Raw genomic sequence first — 15,550 nt, 5'->3', positions numbered from 1 at the left:
TCATCCCTTCCTCTTTTCTTGCATCTAAAGCCCTGACTTTGATCCCTCAAATCTTTGCTTACCAACACTCCCTCCAGACCCTTCACAGCTTTGGTTCCTGCTGATGCTTTCACCTTCTTCCAGATACATTTCAAACCCTTCTTTCGTAACAGCCCATCCTTCTACCTATCATTACATTTTGCCCTCTACCCGATTTCCCTACCTAAACCCCCTAACACCCCTCTTATTTCTAACATACAGCAAAGAGAGAACAAAGGAATATTGAATTTGCTTTCAGTGCTCACAGTCAGCCTCTCCAAACCACCTTTATGCTTCATAAAACAGAAAGGAGAGTTTTACTTGCTTCTATTTTGGCTACATTTTGTTAACTTGCTCCAACTCCAAGCTGTTCATGCAAAATGTATACCTCACAGTCAGTCCCATTCTTCCTGCCAGAACACCTATATCTTCGTAAAACCGTAAGATACTTTAAAAAAAAAAAAGACTAAAGATCTATAGATCTTTTTCTTCTTTTCACGTGACTTCAGGTTAGTTCTTTCCCAAAGCTAATTTGTGCATTATAGACCCTCTTGACTGATCACCAAGAGAAATGGTTTATTAGTGTTGTAGTTTTATTAGAATGACGAATGCAAACTGAGCTAATTTTCCTACGATAACGTGAACATGCTAATATTTAGCAGGTATATGCTATTCCTGATCCATAATCGTAGTTTAGTCTGTTACCATGCTAACATTGAATTTGTGTGCTGTTTGTTAGGAACAAGTGTCACCCATTGCTCCCTAGCTTGCCGCTATCCCCACCCAACCCCAGCCTCCACCCCTGTCTGAACATAAACCCTACAGTCAGTAATTAACCCTTCCAACCCTCCAAACTCCACCACGCACACACCTTTCAACCCCACCTCTCCAACAGCCATTAAAGCCAACATCCTGCCTCCCTCCTCTTCATCCTCCCCCCGTCCTCCGGGCTGAAGGTCCCTGTCGGTCAGTCCGTGGGGGTGAGGGCACCCCAGACACCTTTAACCCTTTAAGTGCCCAGGTTATCTGTTCGCCACGAGAAGGAACACCAGCAGGGCTCATCGCCTCGTCCCCCCTCTTCCTCTTTCACCCACACACACTCAGCCACAAAAACACATACTCACCCGTCGTTAACGTACCCGGAGGCTCAGGTATTTAACTCTCCTTCCTCTGCACGACCCGGGGAAGTCAGACTGAACGGGGGAGGGAAGGAGGGAGGCATGCTGGGGCAGAGTGTGGTGGGTGGAATGATTTGCTATTAGGCTGAGGTACTATACAGATAAATACATATGAATTAAATATGTATGATATATGCAACTGGAGGGACTGAATGTGTATTTCTGTGTGTAAAAAAACAGAAGAGTGAGTGGGAGAGAAAGAAAGAAGCTTGTGTGTGCATCCTCCTCAGCTCTGTGGATGCCTAGTGCATGACTGCCTTTGTGACTGCATGAACCTGAACACAACCTGTGATGCAATAGACGGCATCACTCAGAACTATGTTAAAGATGTTCAGAGCCAGTCACAGGCAAAGAATGTGATCCAGTTAAATATGCGCTTTGGATCTTAGAGCTAATAGCTACTGTCAAAGTGTGTTCAGATTGAATGCTAAGCAAATTCTAGAGGTGGCGCCATTGCATAATAAATCAATGGAAATACATCAGTGACACAAATAGATGCAGATTTGCTTGAGTTGGCATGAACTGATGTCAAGAGGCCCAATTTGAAATTGTTTTGGTGTTATTCATTTTTTTTCTTACTGCCAACATTTTCCATGAAAAGACCAAAACAAATAATGTGTTAGTCCATCTCTCAATATGTTCTGATATACCCTGACTTCGACACTCGAACAAGCCCATTTGTTTCTACTTGAGATGTACATCTTTCAAAATGTGTCATGTATACAGTCATTTTTAAGTAATATTCTGAAAACAAGGTGGGCACTGTTGTGTTTAACAGAGTAAATTTGCAGACAAATGAATACACATCTGGTGAGCAAGTGAGCTTTTACGGCAGGAGGACAGTGAGACTTGACTCAAAATAAACTCTTTGTAATGAAGGAACATGTCACCTAGTGCAGTTGTTGGTTTTGGTCTTTTCATTGGATTTCTTTCTTTGAAAATAAGAAAAATATAGAATATTGCTGTGCTTATCCTTTAACTTGAGCAACAAAAAAAATCATGCTTATCCCAAAGTTGTTTGACTTCACATAAATGTACAGAGACAAGAAGAAAAAGGTAAGAAACTGTAGGAAAGTAACACGAATACTTTGACTAACTTGTTAATTTTGAGATTAGTCAGTCTGAGCTGCACAATGCAGATGTTGCTAGCGAGGGACAGCCAGACTATGTCCAGTAGTACTATAAAGACCTACGGAAGCATTACAATTTATGCAGCATGATCCCTGCCACTTGCTTGTCACTGTCACCAAGGCAGCCCTAGTGCAATTAGAGTACTGGCACAAATTAAACCATTTTTAGCTTTCGATCCCTTTATTTTCATTACATTGCGGGTTAATCTCTTTTGTTACCTCCCAAAATGTGTTGAAAAACAATTCATTTGCATCTCATATAAAATGAATAGAGGCAGACATCTCACACCAATGACTTCATTTTGCACTCAGTCTGAACACACAACATCTCTGTTTAATAGCAAATATAAGTTAGTCCTGTTCTGAAAGTCACTGTCACTACGTGTTCACACTGCCAGCAACTGGAAACCTCAGCCAGTGTTAACAATGGTTGACGTGTTTCCCCAATAATAAGAAAAGAAACCTTGTCCAATAGCATCATGTATCATCATTTGGTATATGTCTACATAAGAATAAGCAAACTCATATCAGCACCTGGACAGTATTTAGGCTGCTGTGGTTGTTAGCAGTCTGTATGCAGAGTGAACAGTGTTCAAGGAAACGAACAGCAGCAGAAGTAAATCAAGCAGCAAGCAGGATGGGGAAGGTGCACATACAAGTTTTTTTAATGCAAAGCTTTCAAGAGACAGGTGGTATGGATTGAAAGTGATATAATACTTTGGTTAAACATTTCACACTTGTGTCGAAGTGTTGAGTGGTGAACCTTCACTATTATTATATACAGTGTCAGGTCTACCGATAGCACGAGTATCTGCAAACAAGAAGAAATTATTTTCCAGTACTAACAGTTAAAGTTAAGGTTTTACCTGAACGTGATAACATACAGTAGAATTAGAAATTAAAAGCATCAAAGCTGCACCAGTCACAGGATCCTGGAAAGACAAATTATGAAGGTAGACGGATCACAAACTCCATACATTTGCAGCAAAAACTGAAACTGTTCAACCAAAGTTAAATATCACTTTGGCTAAAATGCCAAGCAGCAACTGCACACAACAACAACAAGGTTGAAAATCACTCCACTGCTGCACCCTCCACAGCTTGACTCCCCGCTGAAATCAGGATGCCTCCTCCCCTCCTTCAATGGTCCCCTTCCCTTCTCCTCTCCCATACCCTTCCTCGCCCTCTTACTTTCTAAATCACCCTTTCCGCTCCCTTTTAGGATGCTCTCCCACTATTCGCCTCTTCTCTCCACACTTTCTCCCTCTCCACCATCTCTCCCACTTTGCCTCTTTGCTCCAACCATCTGCTCCAGGGCTGAGCTACAGTACAGTTTTGCTTAAGGGGCGAAGGTTTCACACACACCTATGAAATTTCACTTTGACGCATGACATTGTTTCAAAGCAGGTACATCAGAGAACCATTGTACGGAGAGAAGTTTTAGCATGGTCAGAGTGCAATGGTTTTTTATGGGTTTTAAACACAACAATTGCGCTTCTGGCACCCTTCATCCTCCAAATAAATGCTGAATGAAACACTGACTGAGAACTGCATGCAGTCGCAGTACTCTGTGAGAATGTCTTTTCATTCTATTGATGGTGTGTGTGTATGGGACAATACACACAAATCCTGGTTTCTTGAGTCCCCACTCATGATGGATGTCCTGAGTGTAATGCCTAACATTTCAAGAAAACCTGGAACCAACCTTTTTTCTCCCCCTGTGCAGATGTGCATGCAAAAGAACTTTGATAAAATCCCACTAGATGATTGCAGATCTAATGAGGGTAATTTGTGCTGTAGGCCTGGTCTAATTGATCATTATGGTGTGATAAGATAAGAATCGGTGTGAATGGATGCAGCAATCGAGTTTCCTCTTCCAACCGTGAAGGTAATTCTTCATAGAGCTGGTGGCACAGCAGGCCACAGCAGAAGACAGCTGGGAGGGAAGGAGGGTTTGCACACACAGAGTCTCAACCAGGGGCTATATTCAAAGAAGTGCTCTTACTATAGATCTCAAGAAGTTAACTGAGAATTATAGTTTTTTTTAAAAAAGATGATTGCTAAGTGCAGTTCAGATGCAATAAAAGGTACATCCTTGAATGCTGTAATGCGAGGAGAAGGATTTGTATTTCAGGTGATTTACTTAACTGTGATTTATTACCTATGTCAGCCTATTCTAATGGTATCAAAACTGAAAATTCTTGTATGAACCTTTTTGATAATGTTTACTAAACTACTAATGTCAAACTAAAGACTGTAAAATTGTGTTTCCAGGGCACATTAATTACTGGTAACACTGGCACTGCTGCAACATTTACCTATGTTGTGGCCAACATGTTAGTCACTTGGAATCGGACATAGCAGTGTGGAAAAAACATAAAGTCAAATCATTTCCAAAATATCTGCATTTCAGCTGAACCTTTTTCTTGTTAGCTTGTTGTGTACCATGAATAATTATACTGTATGTAGAACTCACCTTATCTAAAAAACTAATTTAGGAGACAGGTATGTAGATAACCCATCCAGTCGTCATGGAGACAAGAGATGGGTGTGGGAGGGGGTGGTGGAATGAGAGGGAGTGATGTGTGTTTCTGAGTGTGTATACTGTATGTGTGTTAGTGGGTGGGGGGTTTCTAAGCAGATATTGCCATCTTGCTGTCCTTCCTTCTTTGTCTGTCTCTCATATGGATGTATTTTTTCCTGTTTCTTCCAAACCCCCTCTCTCTTGTCTTGTGTCCGTCTTTGTCGGTGTCTCTCTTTATCAATGTTTGTCTCTGTGTGTGTCTGTCTTTCTATGTGTTTTTCCCCTCTCCTCTCTTCCTTCGCTTCCTCCTCCTCTTCTATCTCTGGCTTTCTTTCTGTCGCTGTCACTGACTCTCGCTGTCTCCACCTTCGGTGAAACTCCACAGGAGCACCACCCGGTAAAGTTCTTTCTCTGTCCTCCTCCTTCTTCCTCCGCTCTGTCCCCTGCTCTCCACCACCGGATCAAATTGGCTTCTCTCTCTTTCTTTCTTTGTTCTTCTGATCGTTGGTACTCATTCTCGCCGTTTCGTATGTTGTCGTATTCTTCACATACCACAGAAAACCATCCAAACACTGCAATAGTTTCATCGACGGGTTTGATTTAAAGGCTTTGATTTGATGCCCACAGGTTTTTTGGAAGTGACATGACTCCACTTTTGCAAATTATTAATTTAAAAGTTAAAATTCCCTGATACAGTACATACATTTTTTTGAGAATTAGCATCAAAGTGATACTCCTCCCTTAGTCTGTCTTTTGGTTATCAAACAGTCCCCTGTAGACTTAAAAGGTGCCTGTAAAGGGCTGTCGCCAGCTTGAATTCATAGTTCAAAGGATTACAAAAATTACAAAAATTATTTTGCCACCGTCCGTCCTTCTGCTCAGGCTAAGGCTACTATACTGCTTGTATCCCAATCTTTATCCATGATGCTGTCAACCTTTAGAGCCTACAGTGAGTTTACCTACCTCCTGCTCTTCCATTGCAGGAAAACTGTCTGTCTAGAGTCTCATTCTGACCAAAAATAGTGCTACATTAAAAGATTGCAAAGGGCTGCATCAGTGTGGGTGTCTTTCTACATGTACCAGTGAGAAGATGAAATACAATCCAGAAAGTTCCGTTAATCAGATCAGATGCCAAATAAACTGCAGAGCGGTTCATATTGTTACAGCTTAATATCAACTTGCCCAAGCTAATGTTACACATGCATTACTGCAGATAAAAATTTGTCAGGCATGTTTAGGTCATGAATACTACACTATGAAGCAGCAATCATTTGAATCTCTATCTTGAGAATTGCTAGGTAAACAGTGGAATTGTCTGTCACCTTGTAATCTATACCAAAATGTGCACTTTAGTCAGTTCAATAAGTTAAGATACTCTACTAACATGTTCACTGTACTGTACATGTTATATGAGAATATAGGGACTGAAGCAGGAGCAGTTTGAGAGATTTCTGTGGACCTAAAAGCCTCCACTGTTGGCACCCACTGTAGACAGCTACTGTGCTCAATGAAGGAAGAAAGGACGGAAGCCTTTTACAGCCACCTTTTAGTCCTATGGGTGCTGAGTGTTTGATACTCGAAACATAGATTTTGGTGGAGTATCATCCCAATTTGCCCCCATTTTAGTCAAACATCTTTTAATAGGGGTGACAGAGTGTTAAAACAATGCATTATACATACTCAGTCATCAATCGTGAGACATAAAGAGCCGTTGCCCTTATCCTTATGCTAGTGTGTGCGTGTATGTGTGAGTTCTTGTGTTTGTGCGTAGGGATGTTTTTAATTCCTAACACCTATGGCCTTACTGGGCTTTACTCTAATACTCTCAAGCTGCTCTGATAGAGAGACCTCAGTCCTACTCAACTTCAAAGGAGGAAGGTCTATTGATTATCGATTGAGTCTCACTCTCGCACACTCGCACACAGACACACACAAACCCCTATACGCATACACGTAGAACTTCCAAGGCTCAGACTCAATCAATCAGCCTTGAATTGAATTGTCTTACGTTTTCTGCCACGGGAACTGAGTTCATAGTTAAAGAGCGAGCCTTGATGGACGACCTCTCTTCTGCTCAGGCTTGGCAGGCGTCCAGGCGCCTCCTGCCTTGTGTTTTTGAAAATGGCCCATCCACTTACAGTAAAGATCAACTCGGCTATTTACTCCCTTGACACCCCAATTTTTCCTCACTGATATTGGTTTATGGGCATACAAATCATGAGCAGAATGTTCAGTTATGGGGTTCGTGGAGCAAACAGGCGCATTAAAACACACGACCGAAGGAGTTTGTCTTTCGGCCCTAAATGGTTTCCTCCGGTCGCTCTCATGGCTCGTTTGACGCTATTGGTGCAGCGTGTTTGTTTGTGTTACGACATGTGATGTCGTGTTCTGCAAGCGACATCACATGTCCCCAAGAGTCTCACATAGCCTCCATTTCCTGCACTTGTCTCCTTCGATTCAGGCTGCAGTCCTGACTAAAGAAAGATACAAAAATGTTTTCTGAAATCGGGATTTAAATGAAAGGAAGCTATGTGAAACCAATCGGAATCAGTTCATTTAGTGTTTCCAAATTCAGGATTATATCAACATAATCCTAGCCATGTAATAGTTAAAGTTCACGCTTCATGTGTCCACATCTAAAACTCCCATTTCTTCCGAAGAACCGAACAGCGTGTCACTGAAAAAGAAAGAAAGAGGTTTGGCTGGGCACTCTGCCGAGAGATGCCTGTCGATATGGAATGAGTGAATGTCTATCGTATAATGGTCAAGATTATAATAAATAATGATGTTGATGCTTCTTGTCCATGAAACCAAACGGTCAGGCAACTGATCGCTTTTCCTCCCACCGGTTTCATGTTTGACATGCACTTAAAGGTTTCTTTTGTCTGCAGAAGAAGAGACTCTAAAAGCTTTGATTGTCTGCACTGACATAATGTACTTTTTTATTCAAGAGAGCAAGTGTCAAACCATATGTTGCTTTAACTTAGATTGTCTATGTAGAGGTTAAGATGTTTAAGATAAATTCAACTTTGAGGACATACCCCTCAACCCACCTCAGCTCTTTTTAAAAGCACTTAATGATAACAGCAGAGGGTGCAGTAAGAGCCCTTTGTGATTCTTCCATCCCTTCATTCCTACACTGCTCTAATCTGACCTTGTTGTTGTTCTTTGGCTGAACTCTAGGGGGAGCAGCAAGGGTAAAGATATCAGTACAATCAAGTCCCTTCGTGTGCTAAGGGTGTTGCGTCCTCTGAAGACCATCAAACGACTCCCCAAGTTAAAGGTAGGGGGCTCACAAGGTCTGTTGGTGCATCTCAGATCAGGGGCTGCATACATGAGGTTAAGTTTCGAAGACACAATTGGTGTTTCTTTTGGAACCGGTGTTTTCATAAACGTATTTTTATGCGCATTGTGAAGTATCATGTTAAAACAGCTTGATGGAAACGGCACAATTCGAAAAAAAAAACATTTTAACACGTGTAATCATAAACTGAATTCTAATCTATCACCATCACTATCAAGATCATGTAGGGTTACATGGATGTTTTCAGAATACTACAGCACTGACCACTGACCTTTGCATTTCATATTTTCTGATATTTGAAGTCAAAGGTTAGCCTCTGTTTCCCTCTCTGTGTAGCCATACTGGTTAATCAGCCTTCAGATACATCTGAGGGTGTGTTTGTAAATGTCTCCATCTTTGATTTTCCAGGCTGTGTTTGACTGTGTGGTCAACTCTCTGAAGAATGTGCTGAACATCTTGATTGTCTACATGCTCTTCATGTTCATCTTCGCTGTGGTGGCCGTGCAGCTTTTCAAGGGCAGATTTTTCTACTGCACGGACGAATCAAAAGAGTTTGAGCGCGACTGCAGGTGGGAAACACAAACACACAGTGTGCAATACAAAACTCTGTCATTCAGTATGTGATTAGAGTAATTTGCAGTATTATTTTCAGTTAATACTATATTTTTGCATTGTGTATCCTCTGTGTACTTTCAAAGTACTGAAACTGCTGCTCATTTAGTGCCATAGATGGATGGATTTGAACTTTAGTTAATGGGAAAAAAATAAGTCACTTAGTCCCATGGCCAATTGTAGTAGTTGTGCCAATGCTGCCACCTAGTGGAATTTTAAATGGATGATAGAAATGTTGGGCGTCTGGAATCCTGGTGCTTTTCTACACATCCATTTCAGGATGTTTTTACTGACTGATACTTCCTTTGTGTTTTCATTATAAACCCCATCCTTCGTGTTTCTACAGGGGCGAGTACTTGGTGTATGATAGAGATGAGGTTAAAGCCCAGAAGCGGGAGTGGAAGAAGTACGATTTCCACTACGACAACGTGGCTTGGGCCCTGCTCACCCTCTTCACTGTCTCAACTGGAGAGGGGTGGCCGCAGTGAGTAGAATGCACTCACATCACACACACACACACACACACACACAATCTAAAAACACACACAGTAGAATGCATACATTTAAGTTGTTGTGGGAACTTACTTTTATTTTCTATTTCAATTCTCTCTTCCTCTCGCAGGGTGTTAAAGCACTCAGTGGACTCCACCTATGAGAATCAGGGCCCTAGCCCAGGTTACAGGATGGAAATGTCCATCTTTTACGTGGTGTACTTCGTTGTCTTCCCCTTCTTCTTCGTAAACATCTTTGTGGCTCTTATCATCATCACCTTCCAGGAACAGGGGGATAAGATGATGGAGGACTATAGTTTAGAAAAGAATGAGGTGAGGAGAATTGTCAGAATTTTCCGAGGTCTCGTTTTTAGGATATCTTTTGAAAGTTTCTTAAAGAGAACAGACGAACGTAATGTAACTCTACCTCCTCTCCTATCCTTTCTTTTCCTCCCACAGAGAGCTTGTATAGATTTTGCCATCAACGCCAGGCCTCTGACTCGCCACATGCCGAAGAATAAACTGAGCTTCCAGTATCGCATGTGGCAGTTTGTGGTGTCTCCGCCCTTCGAGTACAGCATCATGGCTCTGATTGCGCTCAACACCATTGTCCTTATGATGAAGGTACGAGTCTGTTACTCAGTGTGGACTGTCTAACAATGTCTTCTGTGATGCTTTCTTGATTTAATGCTGATATCAACAATGGTATTTGATTATTTATCAGTATTTTTTATTGCATACAACTCTGCAGTACATGTTGTATTTTGTAGCAACACAAACATATTCCACAGTAGGTGCGATCGCAGGAAAAACATTTAACACTACCACTGTAAAGAAATTATTTCGACCCTTAATAAAGAGCATTTACACAAATCATTCTGCAAAACAAAGATATTCAGTTTTATAAAGTGCCATTACAGTTTGGTCTCCAAGAACTGAACACGTTAATAAAGCTGCATTAATCAACATTTTTGTATTAACAGTGTATCAAAAAACAAATAACCTTCAGCTCATTGTTTGGCTCACTAACCCTGTTTTCAGTGAAAATGCTCTTATAAACCCACTGTTTGCTGTTCAGCACCAAATGGCCGACAGTTAGTGACTACCTGGTGAACACAGTGGACCATTTAGCAACAGCCAAATATTTCCCTCAGGACTTGGTTACCAAAAGAGATAAAAGGAGGACTTACATTCATCTGGTCATCAGAACCACGACTCAAAACTATGATGTGAGAAGTAGCTGTGTAAATAGATAGATAACACTTTAGCCATATCAACTTCAAGAGGCCAAAAATAAAATATATACATAAATAAATATGAATATAAAATATCTTTACCCAATCAAATGCCTGATCTGGTAGAGTAGAAACCCTGTATTTGGCTGCTTCCTGGTGATGATTTACCAAATGGTCATTGTCAAAACCAACACCTCCTTTGGACTCCGTTGACCATGAGCTTTCCATGACATTAGCAAGGATGCATTCTCTGTTCAGATCTGAAAGGATACGACTGGATAAGGTGATCACAAAACAAACTCAGTACTAACAGAGATACAAACCCAACTGATTCAGTTCTATGATGGAGTTACACGCTCTGCTCATAAACCAAGCTTCCTATCTGTATTGAGAACAAGGTCTGCTGCTCAGCTAGAACTCTGTAACCTGACTGCGCCAGATGGTTTGTTACAGAGAACCACTGTGGTGCAGACACAAGCACATAGCTTAAAGCCTGGCAAGATGGATCGTTGCGTGAACCTCGCAATGCCCAGCTGCTTTGCAAGGTTAAGAACTCTTTCACCACTTTTGGCTTTAGCGTTTACGGTTCTCATTTCTTGTCCATCTTTTTTTTTGTGTCTGTAGTTTAATGGTGCATCGCAAACGTACGATGAAGTCCTGAAGAACCTCAACATCGTGTTTACCACCTTCTTCTTCATGGAGTCAGTCCTCAAGATCATCGCTTTCGGCCCTCTGGTAAGGCTGAAAGCCACAAGCATAAGAACATGCTGTACCTACACGCATATTCTTTATCTAGGTTGACCCAGTCTATATGCTTCAGTGTTTCATCCTATAATTCATTTATAAAGCGGGTTATTTTGGTAGACAGATCTAGAGCATATTCTTCCTGTCCCTGAAAAACGCAGAGCACACCGTGTTGCACAGCAGTCACGCTATCAGCCTCTTTTCAGCCTGTCTCCACGGTAACAACACCACCATTGGCCAGGGAGGCGCATCCCTTTACTGCCCCCTGCCTGCAGTTGTGGGAGCATGCGATTGGCTATCATTAGCATCTCTCTGTCTTCTCTGTCTAGTCATCTCTCACTTTTCTCTCTTTCCCAACAGAATTACTTCAGAGATGCCTGGAACATTTTTGATTTTGTCTCCGTCCTTGGAAGCATCACTGACATATTAGTGACAGAGCTAGGGGTAAGTGCTGTGGATGGCTTTTGGAGGAAATGACTCTTGCTGGTTGTAGCTGAGCACTATTTATGATCTGTCACATGGAAGTGGTTCAGTGAAATTTAAAGAAAAAGCTAAACGAGATAGATTTTGGTTTTCTTTTTCTTTTCTTTGTTTATTCCTTGTATGACTTACTTGTAGAAGCCTAGGGAAAAACATTAACATTATTTCACAAGTCAATGCTAAGGTTCAAAATAATACAACTGCACATAAAAAGACACAATCACAGATTCCATAAATATGTTTTTATACCCCCTAAAACCATCCAGTTAAGGGGCCAAAGCAGATTAATAGTAGTTTTCGACTGTTTCTTTTCTTATAAGTCAGTTAGTTGAGACTCAAGAACCAGAATCCATCACACCATGTAGACACACACAGAGGGGGGACAGAAAGAGAAGAAGTTAGCTTGACTCTGTCCAAAGATAACAAAATCCACCTAATGTCCTAGTCAAGAAATACTCCCATACAAATCACAATGTGACGTTTTTACACTTTGGATCAAACATAGAAGATATAAGGTGATAATTAGTGAGCTTCAGAGGTGATTTTGGCACCTTTGAACACAGCCTTTTCATGGTATATAGACTACTAAAATGTATTTGCCTGTCTGTCAGACTGTAAATGGAACAGGCTCATGCTAAAGAGACTAACAAATACCTCGGTGTGTGTCTACAGTATATGCTGCGTGTGCATTATTATATGAAATGTTTAATTCTAAAATCCATTCAGAATACAACTCTCTGATGCTATTTATCTGGTACTTTGAAGAATTTGGGGTGAAAATATTGTCATAAAATCAAAGTTCTCTTTGTGGAGCGAAACCGGTCACACAACTTGATTGCTCAGCCCTGGATTGGTGTGCAGCATTCCTTCAACCCCAAAGGTCAAGTCCACATTATCCGCATTCAAATTACAGCCCATGTAGTTAAGTGCAAGTGAAGAACAGGCATGGAGTTTGATGTTTGAGGGTGAAATGTACCAGATTGTGCCTTTAATTATGAACTGTGACGTATTTTCACACTCATGTTTATATCACTGTTAACTGTGATTTTGTTTGTATGTCTATAAGCATGTCTGTGTTTTATTCTATACATATGAGCTTAATATTATTATAAATATAAGACTCAATATTTATGGAATTCACTGGCAATTTCAGCCCCTCTCTGTTGTCCGGCAACTGTATATTTTTTACTTTACATCAAACAGCGATTTAAATTTGCATTCGGTTCAGTTCAGTTTATTCAGTTATAAACTTGCAAAAACCTCTCTGACCTGTACTGAAGTCTCATTCACACTGACTATATTAGCAGTAAGTGTTCTAATTATTGCAAATCAGCTATCAGTTTAGGTGATTAAAGACACCCTTAATTTACATCTTGGCTGTCTGAACAGACATTTACTGACATCAGCGCTGTTGTCAACAGTGAACTGATCAAGTCAGACACCTGATTGATTCTCTGTCAGCTTGTGCCAGCTACACTGCAGGCTGAGCACAGCTGATCTTTGCACAAGCTAACTCATCAAGTAAAACCAACACTAGGTTTTACTTGATGAGTTAGCTTGTAGCACATTTTGATGGTTGCATGGTTGCATAGTTACCTCGTAGACAAAGCCAAGAACCAGATGTTTGTTCATGTTAACTAAGCCGGCTGTGTTTTGTATTAACTCTAAAGATTCTGCACACAAGAGTAAAGCCAAGGTTTGGCTTCTGTAATTGTAAATGCTTAAATACATTAAACAGACTACAAGGAGATTTTAACTAGTTATGAAACAGTCTCAGTTTAACACTGATGCCTCTATATGACCTACATAAACGAACAAGACCATCAGTGAGAAGATTGGCTATTTCTATACAGTTATTCTTAATGTCTGGTCAGGTCAGATTTGTTCGGACTCTCCTTAAAATCAGATGAATTGAGGCGGTAGTAACAGTCCCGCTTTTGTCCACAGGGGTCACTAGACACAAAACAAAATGAAAGTTCCTTATAGCCGCTTTAACGTAGCAACATTAGATTACTTCGCATTATGTAGGGCAACCAGAACCTCTTCGTGGACCAGTTTGAAACAAGTTTCTTACTATCCAATGCTAAAGATGACCAGCTGACATCAAAGAGGGGCTGAACACACTGTATCTGAAATCACTCACTAACTGTTGTTGTTGACTTGAAGTTGTGTTTCACTGCCTTTTTAATGACACCCATAATGATTCCGTCTTCCTCTTCTATCTCTTTACATGCTTTCTTTAAACCTCTCTACTTTGTTGGCGCCCTACGCCCCTCCCACTCCCTCCTCCTCTGATAAAATCCATCCAATCAAAATGCACTATGAAATCCTTCATCGTGTTCTCCATCCGTGCTGCGCCATGACATGTGGTGGTGGTGCTGTGATGATGATGATGATGATAATGATGGTGATGGTGTGCGTTTCGCCCCATGCCCCTGGCCAATAAAACACACGACCAACCCCCCACCCCCCAAAAAAATGTCTCTCACCCACTCACAATGTACTACAACTTACCAAAAAAAAAAAAAAAACTCCCTCCCCATTCATCTTTCTACATCTTCGCACATGTAGAATCTGGTTGGTTTGTAATTTATCTCTCAAAGCTTTATGCTGCATCCTCATTGGTCATGCATAACCCCCGAACCATTCCCTACCCGCAGTCACCCGCTCCCCCATGACCAGTCTTAACCCTTGACCCCAGTGCATGCGCTTCCTGGATGATGACCTTTTAAACTCTTTGTACTTGATGACATAAAGAGGTTCATTATTAATGTAATCCATTTTTACATAACAGAACACATACTTATATATATGGATATATATTTAATTCCCTAGAAAAGTTTCAAAATAAAGTTTTGCACATGTAGGAACAATCTCAAGCTCGATCTGTACTCCATGCAAGGGAAAAAGCTTCCTGGTAGAACTTAATTCATCCCTTTGTGTTATACAGGCTACTGGCAACAGTTTTGTGCATCAAATCAGGTATACTGGGATCAGTTCAGCATGTAGTTAACTCATTGATGCTGTTGCCATCTTTCAGAAATTTTTTTACTCACAGTATCTGTGCTGGGATAGTGCCGATCCTCTCAAAGATCACATTTAACCAACAAGTTAAAAACGTAGTATGAAGGTACGGACATTAGATTTATCATGTCAGCAGGTTGTATTTACCAGCACTTGATCATTTACAAACACAATCTGAAACAAATTGAAAAAAAAAAAAAAAACTTCTCACACTCTTAGTGCAACTAAATAAGTGAATGTGTGAATCAGTTTACGCTGTGCTCGGCCCCACTGCCCCCCTACTGGTCTGCATGTAGGCCAGTTCTTTCCTCAGAAAGTATGCTGCCATGCCTGCACCGAAGCTGCTCGCTAGTCCCCCCCCCCTTCCTCCCCTCCCTCTCCATGCTCCTCTTCCTGCCTTGCCTGTCAACCACACAATGCCAGGGCCTCACCAGGGAGTTTGGCTGTTGAACGTTACATTATTCTCTCTGTGACACTGTAATGAACCACCAAAGAAATCTGCAGTTCATTGGGCTGAATCCATGTCATCACAACCACAGCCTTAGTGTTTAAAGGCATTTTCACACTTGGTTATTTAATTACAAATTCAGTTGGGCCAGATTTTAAAACCAGTAAATGTAGATGGGCCAAACATTTTTAGCAGCCTATTTAAAACCTTTTCTTTTTTTTTATACTTTTGGTAATTCGGCTCAGGCCATAAGATGAAATCAAACTCTGCACTTTAGCATCCCTCTCCTGCGAGCCCTCAGGAAAGTTTCCAAAAATTGTTCTCAATGTGGTGCCTCCAAATATTATGTTCTTTAACTACCG

The 15,550-nt window shown here is 41.0% G+C and overlaps 1 protein-coding gene across 1 annotated transcript in view; it reads left to right on the top strand.

Moving 5' to 3' along the window:
* Positions 1-15,550, top strand: part of cacna1ab (calcium channel, voltage-dependent, P/Q type, alpha 1A subunit, b) — a 179,836-nt gene that overhangs the window by 120,818 nt on the left and 43,468 nt on the right. The window contains exons 29-35 of the mRNA XM_051383747.1: positions 8,034-8,133; positions 8,563-8,723; positions 9,113-9,250; positions 9,389-9,590; positions 9,717-9,881; positions 11,117-11,227; positions 11,597-11,680. Coding sequence (XP_051239707.1) covers positions 8,034-8,133; positions 8,563-8,723; positions 9,113-9,250; positions 9,389-9,590; positions 9,717-9,881; positions 11,117-11,227; positions 11,597-11,680 — 961 coding nt within the window. The remainder of the gene's footprint in view (positions 1-8,033; positions 8,134-8,562; positions 8,724-9,112; positions 9,251-9,388; positions 9,591-9,716; positions 9,882-11,116; positions 11,228-11,596; positions 11,681-15,550) is intronic.

This window comes from Dicentrarchus labrax, unplaced genomic scaffold (assembly GCF_905237075.1).
Source record: "Dicentrarchus labrax unplaced genomic scaffold, dlabrax2021, whole genome shotgun sequence".
NCBI lineage: Eukaryota > Metazoa > Chordata > Actinopteri > Moronidae > Dicentrarchus > Dicentrarchus labrax.
Note: the sequence above shows the minus strand (reverse complement) of the source record. Positions and strands in the feature narration are given on the sequence as shown.